The sequence below is a fragment of the Macaca thibetana genome, chromosome 20 (assembly GCF_024542745.1).
Source record: "Macaca thibetana thibetana isolate TM-01 chromosome 20, ASM2454274v1, whole genome shotgun sequence".
Classification (NCBI taxonomy): Eukaryota; Metazoa; Chordata; class Mammalia; order Primates; family Cercopithecidae; genus Macaca; species Macaca thibetana.
The window spans coordinates 47,627,365-47,640,545 of record NC_065597.1 but is presented as its reverse complement, the minus strand read 5'-3'; the positions used below and the strand labels follow the sequence as shown (position 1 = coordinate 47,640,545).

General features: G+C 55.8%; 2 protein-coding genes across 7 annotated transcripts in view; one reads left to right on the top strand and one right to left on the bottom strand.

Moving 5' to 3' along the window:
- The window catches only part of LOC126944241 (zinc finger protein 688), a 437,324-nt gene that overhangs the window by 71,570 nt on the left and 352,573 nt on the right, over window positions 1-13,181 (bottom strand). The gene's annotated exons all lie outside the window — the stretch shown is intronic.
- PRR14 (proline rich 14) lies at window positions 4,459-10,203 on the top strand. Of its 3 annotated transcripts, none has more exons than XM_050773478.1 (12): window positions 4,459-4,556; window positions 5,333-5,404; window positions 5,528-5,696; window positions 6,473-6,591; window positions 6,663-6,852; window positions 7,118-7,161; window positions 8,009-8,118; window positions 8,423-9,011; window positions 9,149-9,218; window positions 9,300-9,391; window positions 9,666-9,737; window positions 9,828-10,203. In XM_050773478.1, exons 2-12 carry the CDS (start codon window positions 5,382-5,384, stop codon window positions 10,105-10,107), a joined length of 1,758 nt encoding a protein of 585 aa, XP_050629435.1. In that variant the 5' UTR covers window positions 4,459-4,556; window positions 5,333-5,381; the 3' UTR covers window positions 10,108-10,203. The 3 variants fall into 3 exon arrangements, with proteins under 3 accessions (XP_050629435.1, XP_050629436.1, XP_050629437.1); XM_050773479.1 differs by lacking the exon at window positions 4,459-4,556 and adding an exon at window positions 4,655-4,874; XM_050773480.1 differs by lacking the exons at window positions 4,459-4,556; window positions 5,333-5,404; window positions 5,528-5,696 and adding an exon at window positions 6,010-6,168.

Sequence of the window (13,181 nt, the reverse complement as noted above, 5' to 3'; positions counted from 1 at the left end):
GGCTCACACGTGTAATCCTAGCACTTTGGGAGGCTGAGGCCGGCAGATCAGTTGAGGCCAGGAGTTTGAGACTAGCCTAGCCAACATGGTAAAATCCTGTCTCTACTAAAAATACAAAAAATAGGCCGGGCACGGTGGCTCACGCCTGTAATCCCAGCGCTTTGGGAGGCCGAGGTGGGCGGATCACAAGGTCAAGAGATGAAGACCATCCTGGCCAATATGGTGAAACCCCATCGCTACTAAAAATACAAAAATTAGCTGGGTGTGGTGGCGGGCACCTGTAGTCCTAGCTGCTTGGGAGGCTGAGGCAGAAGAATTGCTTGAACCCAGGAGGCAGAGGTTGCAGTGAGCTGAGACTGTGCCACCACACTCCAGCCTGGGCGACAGAGCAAGACTCCATTTAAAAAAAAATACAAAAAAAATGCCAGGCGCGATGGCTCACGCCTGTAATTCCAGCACTTTGGGAGGCCGAGGCCAGCGGATCACGAGATCAGGAGACCGAGACCATCCTGGCTAACACGGTGAAACCCCATCTCTACTAAAAATACAAAAAAGTAGCCGGGCATGGTGGCGGGCACCTGTAGTCCGTTACTAGGGAGGCTGAGGCAGGAGAATGGCGCGAACCCGGGAGGCGGAGCTTGCAGTGAGCCGAGATCTCGCCACTGCACTCCAGCGTGGGCAACAGAGCCAGAAGCGGTCTCCAAAAAAAAAAAAATTAGCCAGGTGTGGAGGCATGTGCCTGTAGTCCCAGCTACCTGGGAGGCTGATGCATGAGAATCGCTTGAATTTGGGAGGCAGAGGTTCCAGTGAGCTGAGATTGAGCCACTGCACTCCAGCCTGGATGACAGAACAAGATTCTCTCTCAAAAAAAAAAAAAAAAAAAATGTAGCGACCTGAGGTAGCTGGCCAAAGTAGAGGAGCCCCTGGGGGAAGTCTAGAAAGCTCCTCATCAGGAGAGTTAAACTGGCAGGAATGTGCTGAAAGTTGGCTGAACCAAGTACTTCAGGGTGGAGAGGGACTGAAGCTGAGGAAAGCAGCAGACCCAGTGATAATCTTGCACACAGGAATATAAATGCAGTGACATAAACTCCAAACTCTCAGGATGGCAGGCATGGTGGCTCATGCCTGTAATCCCAGCACTTTGGGATGCTGAGGCAGAAGGATCTCTTGAGCCCAGGAGATTGAGACCAGCCTGGGCAACATAACAAGACCTTGTCTATACTAAAAATTAAAAATATACACATATATATATATCTCACTGGCAGAGCACGGTGGCTCATGCCTGTAATCCCGGCACTTTGGGAGGCCAAGGCGGACAGATCCCCTGAGTTCAGGGGTTCAAGACCAGGCTGACCAACATGGCGAAATCCTGTCACTACTAAAAATACAAAAATTAGCTGGGCATGGTGGTGCATGCCTGTAATCCCAGCTACTCGGGAGGCTGAGGCAGGAGAATCGCTTGAACCTGGGAGGCAGAGGTTGCAGTGAGTTGAGATTGCACCACTGCACTCCAGCCTGGGAAACAGAGCGAAACTCCGTCTCAAAAAAAAAAAAAAAAAAAAGACTCTGTCTCAAAAAAATAAAAATAAAAAAATTAGCTGAGTGTGGCAGTGCACACCTGTGATACCAGCTACTTGGGAGGCTGAGGTGGGAGGATCACTTGAGCCCAGGAGGTCAAGGCTGCAGTAAGCCATGATCGCACCACTGTACTCCAGCCTGGGTGACAGACCAAGACCTTGTCTAAGAAAGGAAAAAAGAAAGATGGGCCACCCACAGTCGAAACGGACCCTGGGTTTCTGAATGACACACCGAAGTGCACCAACGGCCACACCAGCAGCCCCACTGGAGTCTGTGTGGGGCCCTCTTGCTACTGCTTCAGCAGCATACACTGGGGTACACCCCACAGTATGTCCACCACCTGTGTAGGGAGTGGGCAAAGTAGAAGTTGTTGAAATGGAAAGTCACAAAAAGAGCAGAGGTGAGACTGCAAGACCATGAGGACTCACATTTGCTGGCCTAGGCTAAGGGCCAAGACTGCCACAGTCTACCTTACATTTCCATTTGATGAATTCTAGCACTCCAAGTTAGGGTCACACTGGTGGGCTCTTCCTACCAAATACTCAGGTCCAGGGCTTTTCTTTGGACTACATCTTTTGCCCTTGGTGTCACTGACTTCAAGAGACCTAGAGAATCAAAACTCAGATTAGGGTTCGGCGTGGTGGTTCATGCCTGTAATCTCAGCACTTTGGGAGGCCAAGGCAGGCCGATCACTTGAGGCCAGGAGTTCGAGACCAGCCTGGCCAACATGGCGAAACCCCGTCTCTACTTAAAATACAAAAAACTAGCCAGCCATGGTGGTTAGCGCCTGTAGTCTCAGGTACTTGGGAGGCTGAGGCACGAGAATCACTTGAACCCAGGAGGCGGAGGTTGCAGTAAGCTGAGATGGCGCCACTGTACTCCAGCCTGGGTGACAGATAATCTCAAAAACAAACAAATAAAAAATACCTAAAAACTCAGGTTAGGCCTGCTCTGCTTTTGAAGGTTTTTCCTGCCCTGGGGCCTGAAAAGCACTTGTGGGGCTTAGCTCCTAATGTGGCAAGGTTGGAAGAATCTCCAAGCACTCACAGCTGAATGAAACATCACTGTACCTCTTCAGGCACCAGACTGCCAGGCCTGATCCAGAGGGAGAGAGAACGCCTCTACGTGGAAGACCCATGGCCTGCTCCCACCAGAACTCTGAATGCGTTTCCAGAGGGCCCAGTGGATCTCCTGTTCCAGAGATGCTGTAGTCCTGGAAGAACGTCTCCCTGCCTGAGTCCTTAGGGACAGAGCTGGGGAGCCTCCATTTCCCACATAAGCTCTTTCCATTTCATTTCCATTTCCCGATTATGCTCTTTCCATATCATCCCTTGTCTGTCTGTTTTGAGACAGGGTCTCTGTCGCCCAGCCTAGAGTGCAGTGGCGTGATCATAGCTCACTGCAGCTGCGAGCTCCCAGGCTTAAGAGAGCCTCCCACCTCAGCCTCCTGAGTAGCTGGGACTACAGGCTTACGCCACCATGCTCGGCTTATTTTTTGTTTTTTGTTTTTGTAGAGATGGGGTCTTGCCATGTGGCCCAGGCTGGTCTTGAACTCCTGGCCTGAAGTGATCCGCTATCCTCTGCCTCCCAAAGTGCTGGGATAACAGGTGTGAGCCAGCACACACCCGGCCCTGTTTTATCACTTTCTTCACTCAATCCCCTGAAAAAGAATTATGACACCTAGACCAGGAAGCACCTCTGCACCTTATCTCGGACCCAGGATTCTAGGCTTCAGGGTCTCTCGTTCTGTTAAGAAAACAAGATAAGGACTGGGGCTGAGCGCTCACGCCTGTAATCCCAGCACTTTGGGACGCTGAGGCGGGAGGACTACTTGAGCCCAGGTGTTCAAGACCAGCCTGGGCAAAAAAGCGAGACCCTGCCTCAAATAAAAAAAAAAATAAAATAAATAAAAAAGAAAAGAAGGACTGGTTTGGATCAGGGAATCTGGGGAAGGAGAACTAGCACAGACACGGGCTTTGGTTAAGCGGTCAGGTCACCTTCATAGTGCTACAAGAAGCCACTACATGCCCACTTCCTCCCCACCAATAGCCCAGCTCCCGGTAAACGGTCCATGACGCAGCTCCTCCAAGCAACAGCGTCTCACCCTGATCCCTTACTCCTCAGAACTATTTACACCTCCCCCATCATGAAGGCCCCTTTTGAGAGAGTGGTTCCTGAGAGCCGGGCCCCACGAGCAAGCCAAGCTATATTCTTGGCCTCCTGCAAAGACGCCCCTGTCCTGTAGCCCTCTGCGCGGACCGCGGGCACCCCCACTCCTCCGGAAAGAAGTACCGTAGACAATACTCAGGGGAAGTCAAGCTCAGCGCCCCCAGTCTCCTCCCCACTTCGGCTCGGCCCCATATCTCCAGGACAAGGCGCCAGCAACGGAGCCACAGGCCGCACCAGCCCGTCTTTGATCCCGGATATTCGGAGTCAGGGCCTCCGCCACCCACTCCTAAACTCGGACCCTGGGTTGTGGGAACCCAATTTAGGAACGCAGGAAGGTGCCGGAACCTTCCTCAAACGAGGCCACTCTAGGAAATTGGGAATTTCTCATATCGTTAGCACTCAGTCGACGTTTATTGGTCTAAGAACCAAAGAACCGGAAGATGCCCTTAAAAAACGTGGCGGCACTCTAGCTTCAATCGGTTGCCTCAACATATCAAGAAACCTGGCCTTGTATGTGGCCCTCAAAAGATGACGCCACCCAGTCCACCATGGTTCAACGAGGACCAAGACATCTGCCCTCAACCATCATGGCGGCGCCACTCAGTTTGGCTTCCTGCCCCTAGGGATGATGGCCGCCAGGTGGCTTCACTTAGTTTTTCACCACCCCGGAAGACGGGGACCGGCGATTGGGCGGTGTCCAGAGGCCCCGATAAGAAGGCCATCGGCGGTTGGGCAGCCTTGGGTAAGCTTGGTTTTAAAGGAGCCGGAGGTGGGAGCTGCGGAAGACCCGGGATCCACGGGAGGCGGCGGTGAGCAACGCTTTGGGGAGGGCAAGGAGTGGCTGGAGAGGGCGGGGGTGGGGCGGGGAAGGAAACTTCTGAACCATCTGGTCTTGGGCCGGGGGAGACCGCTGGGCGGGGACGCAAGGAGGGAGGGGGCGTTTGTGGGCGGGACCTCCCGGGATTGGCGTGAAGGGGGTATCTGCTTGACAGTGGATCCCTGGGGATCTAGGCTGAGTTCGAAGATGCTCCAGCTCGGGCCGCCCCTGTCTGATAGGAGCTTTGCGGCGCCGAAGCTCACAGGGGAAGGAGAAGCCTCGCCCGGCGTCTGATTGGCGGAACCGCGCTGTAGGATTCTTTCCTCAGGGATCCAGTCTAGGGGATCTGGTGGGAGGGAGGGTCGTCGATGTGTGGAGTATTGCTTTGGAGTCCTCGGCCACTCGCTGTGAGAGGAGGAGGATCACAGAGGGATCCAGCGGAAATAGCCTCCCAGGACCGGGATCCCCGTGGATCCCGGGGCACAATCTGCAGGGACAAAGGCCTCAGGAGGCTCGGGCCGCGGGAGAACTGGGGCCGCTGCATTCTGGGTTCTGGCGGCAGGTGCCAGGCAGGGCGCGAGTGATCCGCTGATCGAGGCGGTGGCAGCGGGAGGACACCCGCTCCGGGCGACCGACCGGGGGCGCCCTTTCGCGCCCCAGGGCTGCGGCCGCTGGGCTACGGGGAGCCGCGGGCGGACCATGAAGGGCGGAGCCCCAGGGAAGGGGCCAACCCTCACCCCCCGCTCCCCCGCTCCCCCCTTACCCCAGGCCGCAGCCTGGGATTCCCCAGGGACCCCCTGGAGCCGCCGCGTCTCCCATGGACTTGCCCGGGGACCCCAGGTGAGAGCGCACCCGGCCCGCCTGTCTTGACCCCGGGAGATGGGGATCCTGGCGGCCGTGCCGGGAAACTACAGAGCCAGCGACAGGTTCGGGCGACCGTCCTCTGCTTCTTTCACCCTCCAGCCCGCCTAGCCAGGCGCGTCTGTGCCGCCAGCCTCTGACTCGAGCATTATGGGGAGCCAGGAGCCCGAAACGGCCGAGGCTGCAGCCCCCGGGGGCCCCTTCTCCCCTGGAAAAGGCCTCTCGGCGGGTCCTGGCCGTGGTGCTGGAAGATATCATGGCTGTTCACATGGTGAGCCCCCTGAACCGAGAGACCCTCTCTTCTCCCCTGACTTTCCTCACTACCAAACTCGGGCCAGATCGCTACTGAGGATAACTGAAGTCCAAATCCATCATTGTTGTACCCATCCCTCAGGCAGCCTCCCTCATGCTAGAGTCCTGCTTGGCTCCCACTTACTCCAACCTAGAATTGGGCAGTGCCCGTTCCCCCCACCAACCTTTTTGGGATGGAACCACATCCCTGTAACTCTGAGAAACTCTTCTTTTTTTTTTTTTTTTTTCTATCTTTTTTTTTTCTATCTTTTTTTTTTTTTTTCTGTAGAGACAGGGTCTTGCTATGTTGCACAAGCTGGTCTCAAACTGGCATCAAGTGATCTTCCCATCTCTGCCTCCCAAAGTACTGGGATTACAGGCGTGAGCCACGGCGCCGGGCTGAAACTCTTCTGCTTTCTTCCCAGCCCAGCCTCCTTAGGAAGCAGGCTGAGGTCTTTGACTCCACTGCACAGATAAGAAAAACTGTGGCCCAAAAAAGGCAGTGACCCACCCTAGCTCACCCTGTCTGTTTCCCTAAACAGCGTGGGTGAGATTACCCAGGTCCCACACCTGCAGTTTAGGACTCTTAATATCTGGCCCCTAATTCAGTCCAATTCATCTCCTCTGGGGATCCGAGTGAATTCTAGCCCTAATCTTTGTTATGTTTGTGGCTCAGGGCACTGTTAGGCACAGGGAGACCTTGTCCCATCCAGCCTCATTCCATCACCTTGCTCTTGACACCTCTTTCTCTTCCAGGGCCCCGTGGTACCCTCAAAGGAGACCTCCATCCCACAGCACCACAGCCGTCAGGATCCTGTCCACATGCAGCCTCCTGCCTCGCCACCCCGGCAGGCCGGGTGGTCCTCGAAGGCCAGGTGAGCATGGCAGGATGGGGGTAAATCAAGGGCCCAGCTGAGCCCTTCTAATCTTCCCGTTCCCTCCCTAGGCCTCCCGATCCTCTGTGTTTGTGTCGCGAGCCCTTGAGCCGCGTCCACCGGACCTCTTCCACCCTGAGGCGGCGATCAAGAACAACCCCTGGCCCAGAGGAGGGCCCTTCACAAAAGGTGGACCAGGCCCCCCAGCCCACCCTGGTGGTGATGCTGGAAGACATTGCCAGTCCTAGACCCCCAGCTGAGGTATGGGAACTGAGGGTATGGATATCAAGGGTTCTACTGGGTTCCAGCAGGGATAGAAGAAGGGTGGGAGGCCTGAGTCTTAGGTGGACTTTTCTTGGGGTGAGGAGAGTGGCATTTTAGGTGGCAGGCACTACCTGAGCAAAGACTATATAAAAATCTCTTTGGCATGAACCCAAGCAGGTATCTGGGAACTGAAAGAGTCAGGATGTGGGGCACTAAGGAGGCTTCCCTGCCTCCCCACAAACATTCCCCTATTTTTATCCAGGGCTTCATTGATGAGACCCCCAACTTCATCATCCCAGCACAAAGGTGAGAGAGCTGGAGTAGGGATTATCAAAGGATCCAGGCAACAGCCATCATCCAGGTAGCCAGAGCTAGGGGCATCGGGACTGATTGATCCAATCCTTCCTTGTGACATCTTAAAAAGTCTTAAGGGGCCAGGCACACTCACGCCTGTAATGCCAGCACTTTGGGAGGCCGAGGCAGGAGAATCGCTTGAGCCCAGAAGTTTGAGGCCAGCCTGGGCAACACAGTGAGGCCATATCTCTACCAAAACATTGTTTTGTTTATTTATTTGTTTATTTTTGAGACGGAGTTTTTGCTCTGTTGCCCAGGCTGGAGTGCAATGGTGTGATCTCGGCTCACTGCAACCTCCGCCTCCTGGGTTCAAGTGATTCTCCTGCCTCAGCCTCCCCAGTAGCTGGGATTACAGGCATCCACCACCATGCGGCTAATTTTTGTATTTTTAGTAGAGACGAGGTTTCACCATGTTGGCCAGGCTGGTCTTGAACTCCTGACCTTGGGTGATCCACCCGCCTTGGTCTCCCAAAGTGCTAGGATTTACAGGTGTGAGCCACCAAGCTCAGACAAAATATTGTTTTAAATTAGTTGGATGTGGTGGTCCTTGCCTGTAGTTCTAGCCACTTGGGAGGCTGAGGTGGGAGGATTGCCTGAGCCCGGGATGGAGTTCAAGGCTGCAGTGAGCTGAGATTCTGCCCCTGCACTCCAGCCTGGGCCACAGAGCAAGGCTCTGTCTCAAAAAAAAAAAAAAAAAAAAAGAAGAAGAAGAAGCAGCAGCCTTAAGGGATAGGGGAGTTGCTGGCTCAGGTGGGATACCTGGAAGTTCCCCTAGCCTTTACTTTGCCCTTCACCCCAGAGCTGAGCCCATGAAGATAGTTCACCAGCCAACACCTCCACCCGGGGACCGAGAACCCCCATTCCAGCCATCTGCTCTGCCTGCAGACCCTCCAGAGAGCCCACCACCAGGTAAGGACTTGGGTAGAGATCAGATGAGACTTGGGGGTCTAGAACATCCTAGTTGAGCTTGGAAGTGTCAGGTACAGAGGTGGGGATAGGGCTTACCCTCCCAGGGCAGGGCATGGTATATGAAGATGGGATGATGATGTCAGAGACTTGAAGCTCAATTCTTAAATGCAGAACTTAGTGTTTTAGGGGTGGGCTAATTCCTCTGTGCACAAAGTTGAGCATGCAGGGAGGGGCTGAGGCTACTGAGGAGGGGCTGAGACACTGCAGCCAAGGAATATCCACCTGTGACCTCTCCTTTCCTCAGCCCCAGATCCTGCTCTGGAGCTCCCATCCACCCCACCACCGTCCAGCCTTTTACGCCCCCGCCTCAGTCCCTGGGGCTTGGCCCCGCTCTTCCGTTCCGTCCGCTCCAAGCTGGAGAGCTTTGCTGACATCTTCCTCACACCCAACAAAACCCCACAGCCCCCGCCCCCGTCCCCCCCAATGAAGCTGGAGTTGAAGATCGCCATCTCAGAGGCTGAGCAGTCTGGGGCTGCTGAGGGCACTGCGTCTGTCAGCCCCCGACCCCCCATCCGCCAGTGGCGGGCTCAGGACCACAATACCCCAGCACCTCTTCTTAAGCCCTCTCTGGGCCGAAGCTACTCCTGCCCTGATCTGGGGCCCCCTGGCCCAGGTACCTGCACCTGGCCACCTGCTCCACCCCAACCAAGCCGGCCACGGCCGCGGCGGCACACTGTGGGTGGTGGGGAAATGGCCCGAGCCCCGCCACCCCCTCGGCCCTGTCTCCGGAAAGAGGTCTTCCCTCTCGGAGGAATGGGAGCCTCCCCTTCTCTCGCCACATCTTGCTCGTCCACGGCATCCACTTCCTCCTTCTCCGAACCAGCAGAACCCAGGTAGTGCTCTCAAAAAACCCCCCTCGAAGCCTAGCCGCAGCCTGGTCCCAGCCTCCTTCCCTGAGTATCCAGCGGGCAGGAGACGGGGGATAATGCAGTGAATCCTGTTTGTCCCTGAGCCTTGACCTTCTTGGCAGGTTGGGTTCAACCAAAGGGAAGGAGCCAAGAGCCTCAAAGGACCAGGTGCTTTCAGACCCTGAGACCAAGGTAGGCATTCAGATTGGGTAGAAAAGACTAGTGGGGGCCTGAGCCCATGTCACTCTTTCACCCTCTGCCCCATTTTTGCAGACCATAGGAAAGGTTTCTCGATTCAGAATACGCAGAACACCAGCCCGTCCTCAGCTAAACCTTACACCAATGGGACTGCCTCGACCAATCAGGTGAGGGGATCATTGGGCATTGATCCGTCTTGGCCACACAGATGCAGGCTCATGTCCCCTGAAGTATAGCTTTGTCTCCCCTCAGGGAGCACAGTCCAGTCTGAAGGATTCAATTGGGCGTGGGCATGGTTTGTGCTCAAAATTGCCTGTCTGCCATATGTAGCACTCCTGGCCCTGACATGTCCCAGAAACTGAAATACAGACCAGGCCTTACCTGTCCCTTCAGGCCCCACTGGCTCAAGGTTTCTCAGTGGCCTCTGCTCTTTGCTTACAGGTTGAACAAGAAGGAGTTCAGCTTGGAAGAAATTTACACCAACAAGAATTACCAGTCACCCACAACCAGGAGGTGAGACACTTGGAAGGCTTGAGGGTGGCAGAGGGAAGTCTGGAGCTATGGGGCATGCTGATAACCAGCTCCTCTCCCTGCCTCGTCCAGGACCTTTGAGACCATCTTCGAGGAACCCCGGGAGCGCAATGGGACTCTGATTTTCACCAGCTCAAGGAAGCTCCGGCGGGCTGTGGAATTTCGGGACAGCAGCCTTCCTCGATCACGACGGCCATCCCGTGGGGTCCGGGCTGCAGGGGGCAGGACTGTTCCTCCCCATGTGGCCCCCAGCCCTGATGTGGGCCCCCTGCTCCAGCAGCGGCTGGAGGAGCTAGACGCCTTGCTCCTAGAGGAAGAAACAGTAGATGGGGAGCAGCCCCACTGGACCTAGGTGCCCTATCTGTCATCCATTCTTAAGGGATGGGAAATCTCCCATGCAGTTTTTTTTTTCTCTATATTTCTAGTAAAGTTTTCGATATGTTTCTGATTCTTTTGTATCTCTAGCTGAGTTTAAGATTGATTTGGCTGATGTTTCTACGTCGACCCCCAAAGGTCTGGGAACTGGGACTGGTGCCAGAGATGGTGACAGGCGTTGGGTATAGAGTACAGGGAGGGGGTGGAGTGGTCACTTGAGAGATAGATAGATAGATAGATAGATAGATAGATAGATAGGAATGGAGTTTCACTCTTGTCACCCAGGCTGGAGTACTGGAGTACAATGGCACGATCTTGACTCACTGCAACCTCTGTCTCCGGCGTTCAAGCAATTCTCCTGCCTCAGCCTCCCAAGTAGCTGGGACTACAGGCATGCGCCACCACACCCACTAATTTTTGTATTTTTAGTAGAAACAGGGCTTCACCATGTTGGCCAGGCTGGTCTCGAACTTCTGACCTCAGGTGATCCACTCGCTTTGGCCTCCCTAAGTGCTGGGATTACAGGCATGAGCCACCATGCCCAGCCTAGAGATATTTTCTTGATTAGAGGATTCTCCTGTGTGGAGGGACACTTCTGAAGCAGTATCAGATGATACTGTGACCCTAGACCCTGGTCTGGGTTCACCCAATTCATTTATATAGAGACTGAAAGGCCCATAGTGGGTCAAGGCCTTGAAGATCAAGATGGCCCTGAATTCCTACTAACATGCAGGTCAGGACCTGCTGCTGGATTCAAGAGCTAAGGCAGGCCAGGTGCGGTGACTCACACCTGTAATCCCAGCACTTTGGGAGGCTGAGGCAGGTGGATCACAAGAGGCTAGGAGTTCAAGACCAGCCTGGCCAACATGGTGAAACCCCCGTCTCCACTAAAAATATAAAAATTAGTTGGGCGTCTTGGTGCATACCTGTAATCCCAGCTACTCAGGAGGCTGAGCCAGGAGAATCACTTGAACCCGAGAGGTGGAGGATGCAATGATCTGAGATTTCACCACTGCACTCCAGCTTGGGGGACACAGCCAGACTGTCCCCCCAAAAAAACAAAAAGAGCTAAGGGTAATGGGCCATAATGAAGCACTCACGACGACTGTCATAGGTGTTTGACCCGCACATGTCCCTGCAACAGGGAATTGGTCATTTTGTGGATGAGGAAGCAAGGCAGGCATGTCAGCGCGCTGTCCACTTTCAAAACGGTAACCTGGGCAACCGGAGGCCAGAAATGGCTTCCTCTGTCTTTTTTTTTATGCCAGTCACATTGAGCAGTGGGGTGCATCTTTCATAGGTGAGAGGCATCACAGGGCAGTGGCTGAACACAGACGTGGCTAGGAGACTACCAGCCCGTTTGTGCGCGCTTTCCTCTGTCCCAGTAAAGTGGGCTGACAGCATCTCCCTCGTGGAATTATTACCAAACGCAGTCACTAACGCGGAGAAGCGCTCATGCAAGTGCAAAGTGTTTTCGAATTGCTAGAGCTCGGGGACCGCTGCCAGCAGCCTCGCCTGGAAGGGACACGGCTGCCTGTTAGTGCGGCCAGCGAAGGCACAGCACGCGGCCGCTCGAGCCACCCCGCACCGCGGAACAACCCGCCAGCCGCCAGCCGGGCGGCGGCGGCGCCGCCACGCGCGTGCGCAAGACGCCAGGCTGTCTGCGGGCCGCGCCGAGCGGCGGAAAGGCGGCGATGACTTAACTGGCTGTGGAACAGAATCTCTCGCATCCGCGCGCCCCCCAGCGGCCAACCGCCCCCAACGCCTCAGGCCCGGCGTCTCCGCCCCTCGCCTCGACGCCATCAGGAGACTGGCCAATAAACTAACAGCAGGAAGAGGCGGGGCCCTGCGGGAACCTCCCCAAACACCTACTTCTAACCAGTCGAGTCACAAGACTGGGGGAAGGGCGGAGCCAATCTGACGTAACCCAATCCAAGATTTGAGGGCGGTTACATGCACCCACTCCCTCGGGTTTGGCTCCGCCCCTCGCCTTGACGTAGCCCTCTCAACCTATCAGCGACTGCGCCCGTGGAGGGGGTGAGGGGAAGGGGGCGGAGAGTGGGAGGAGGCCAAGAGAGGAAGGAGGTGTAGGCTGAGTAGGAAGAGGGAGGAGGGGCAGGGAAGTCCTGGCAGAGAAGCGCCCCAAGACTCCAAAGGAGACAACAGGAGTTTGCGCTGGAGGTCCCCCGCTGCCCATCGGCCGTTCCGGATTCCTTAAGGCCCAAGTCGGACAGAGACGGAGGAAAGGAGGAAGAGACTTTTATGTCGGCGGACAGAGGAGCTGTACCCGTCACCGTTGCCTCACATCCGGGGCTTTGGAGGGCTGGCCCCGCGGCCTCGCCCCGCCTCGCGCCTTTCATGGCGACCGGAGGCGGAGGCTGGAGGAGCTGGGCCCGGAGGAGGCCCCTTTAAATCTCCTTAAAGGGGTGGCCACTGAACTCGGCGCACTCCAACGCCAGCCTTAAAGGGGAAGCCGCCGAATAGACGCTGACAAATTGAGAACTGTGCCGTTGGGAGAACTGGGGCGAGTGGGGTTTTTATTTACCTCCTCCCCCACACGCAAGAAGTCTTTTAAATTCAACTTAAAGGGGAAGTGGCCGCTTGTGGAGGACTGGAAACTAACTCCGAGCCCTTAAAGGGACGGCCTGCTGTTTGAAGGACCCTGGCCTCCTTAAAGGGGTGGCCTCTTTGAGCCGGAGGACTTGAGACACTTTTAAAGGGGAGGTCTGCGTTTCGGGCGAGCTTTCTGCCCCTTTTAAAGGGGTGGCCCTTCCTCTTCCTCGGGGAGACTTGCCTCGACCCCTGGCAGGGGGCGGCCACCGCACTAGACCGCCGGACACTGTCGGGTCGTCTTAAAGGGACCAGGGGCTGGACAACTTGAGGCCTCGCCTTAAAGGGACGGCCGCCCCGTTTTCGCCGTCGCGGCCCCGCCGAGCCCGCAGGGGGGGCCCTCGGGCTTGTCGCCCCGGGGGCGGCGCCGGCTTCCCGGGCCGTGGCCTTGGGGCAAGCTTGGGGCCAGCAGATCCGGCTTTAAAGGGGAAGCCGTGGCCC

Bases quoted from the DNA above. Each gene is read 5' to 3' on its own strand.
- PRR14 (XM_050773478.1), top strand. From the start codon at position 5,382: ATGGACTTGCCCGGGGACCCCAG. The intron at 6,592-6,662 runs GTGAGCATGGCA...TTCCCTCCCTAG, and splicing joins GGGTGGTCCTCGAAGGCCAG to GCCTCCCGATCCTCTGTGTT. The intron at 9,738-9,827 runs GTGAGACACTTG...TGCCTCGTCCAG, and splicing joins CAGTCACCCACAACCAGGAG to GACCTTTGAGACCATCTTCG.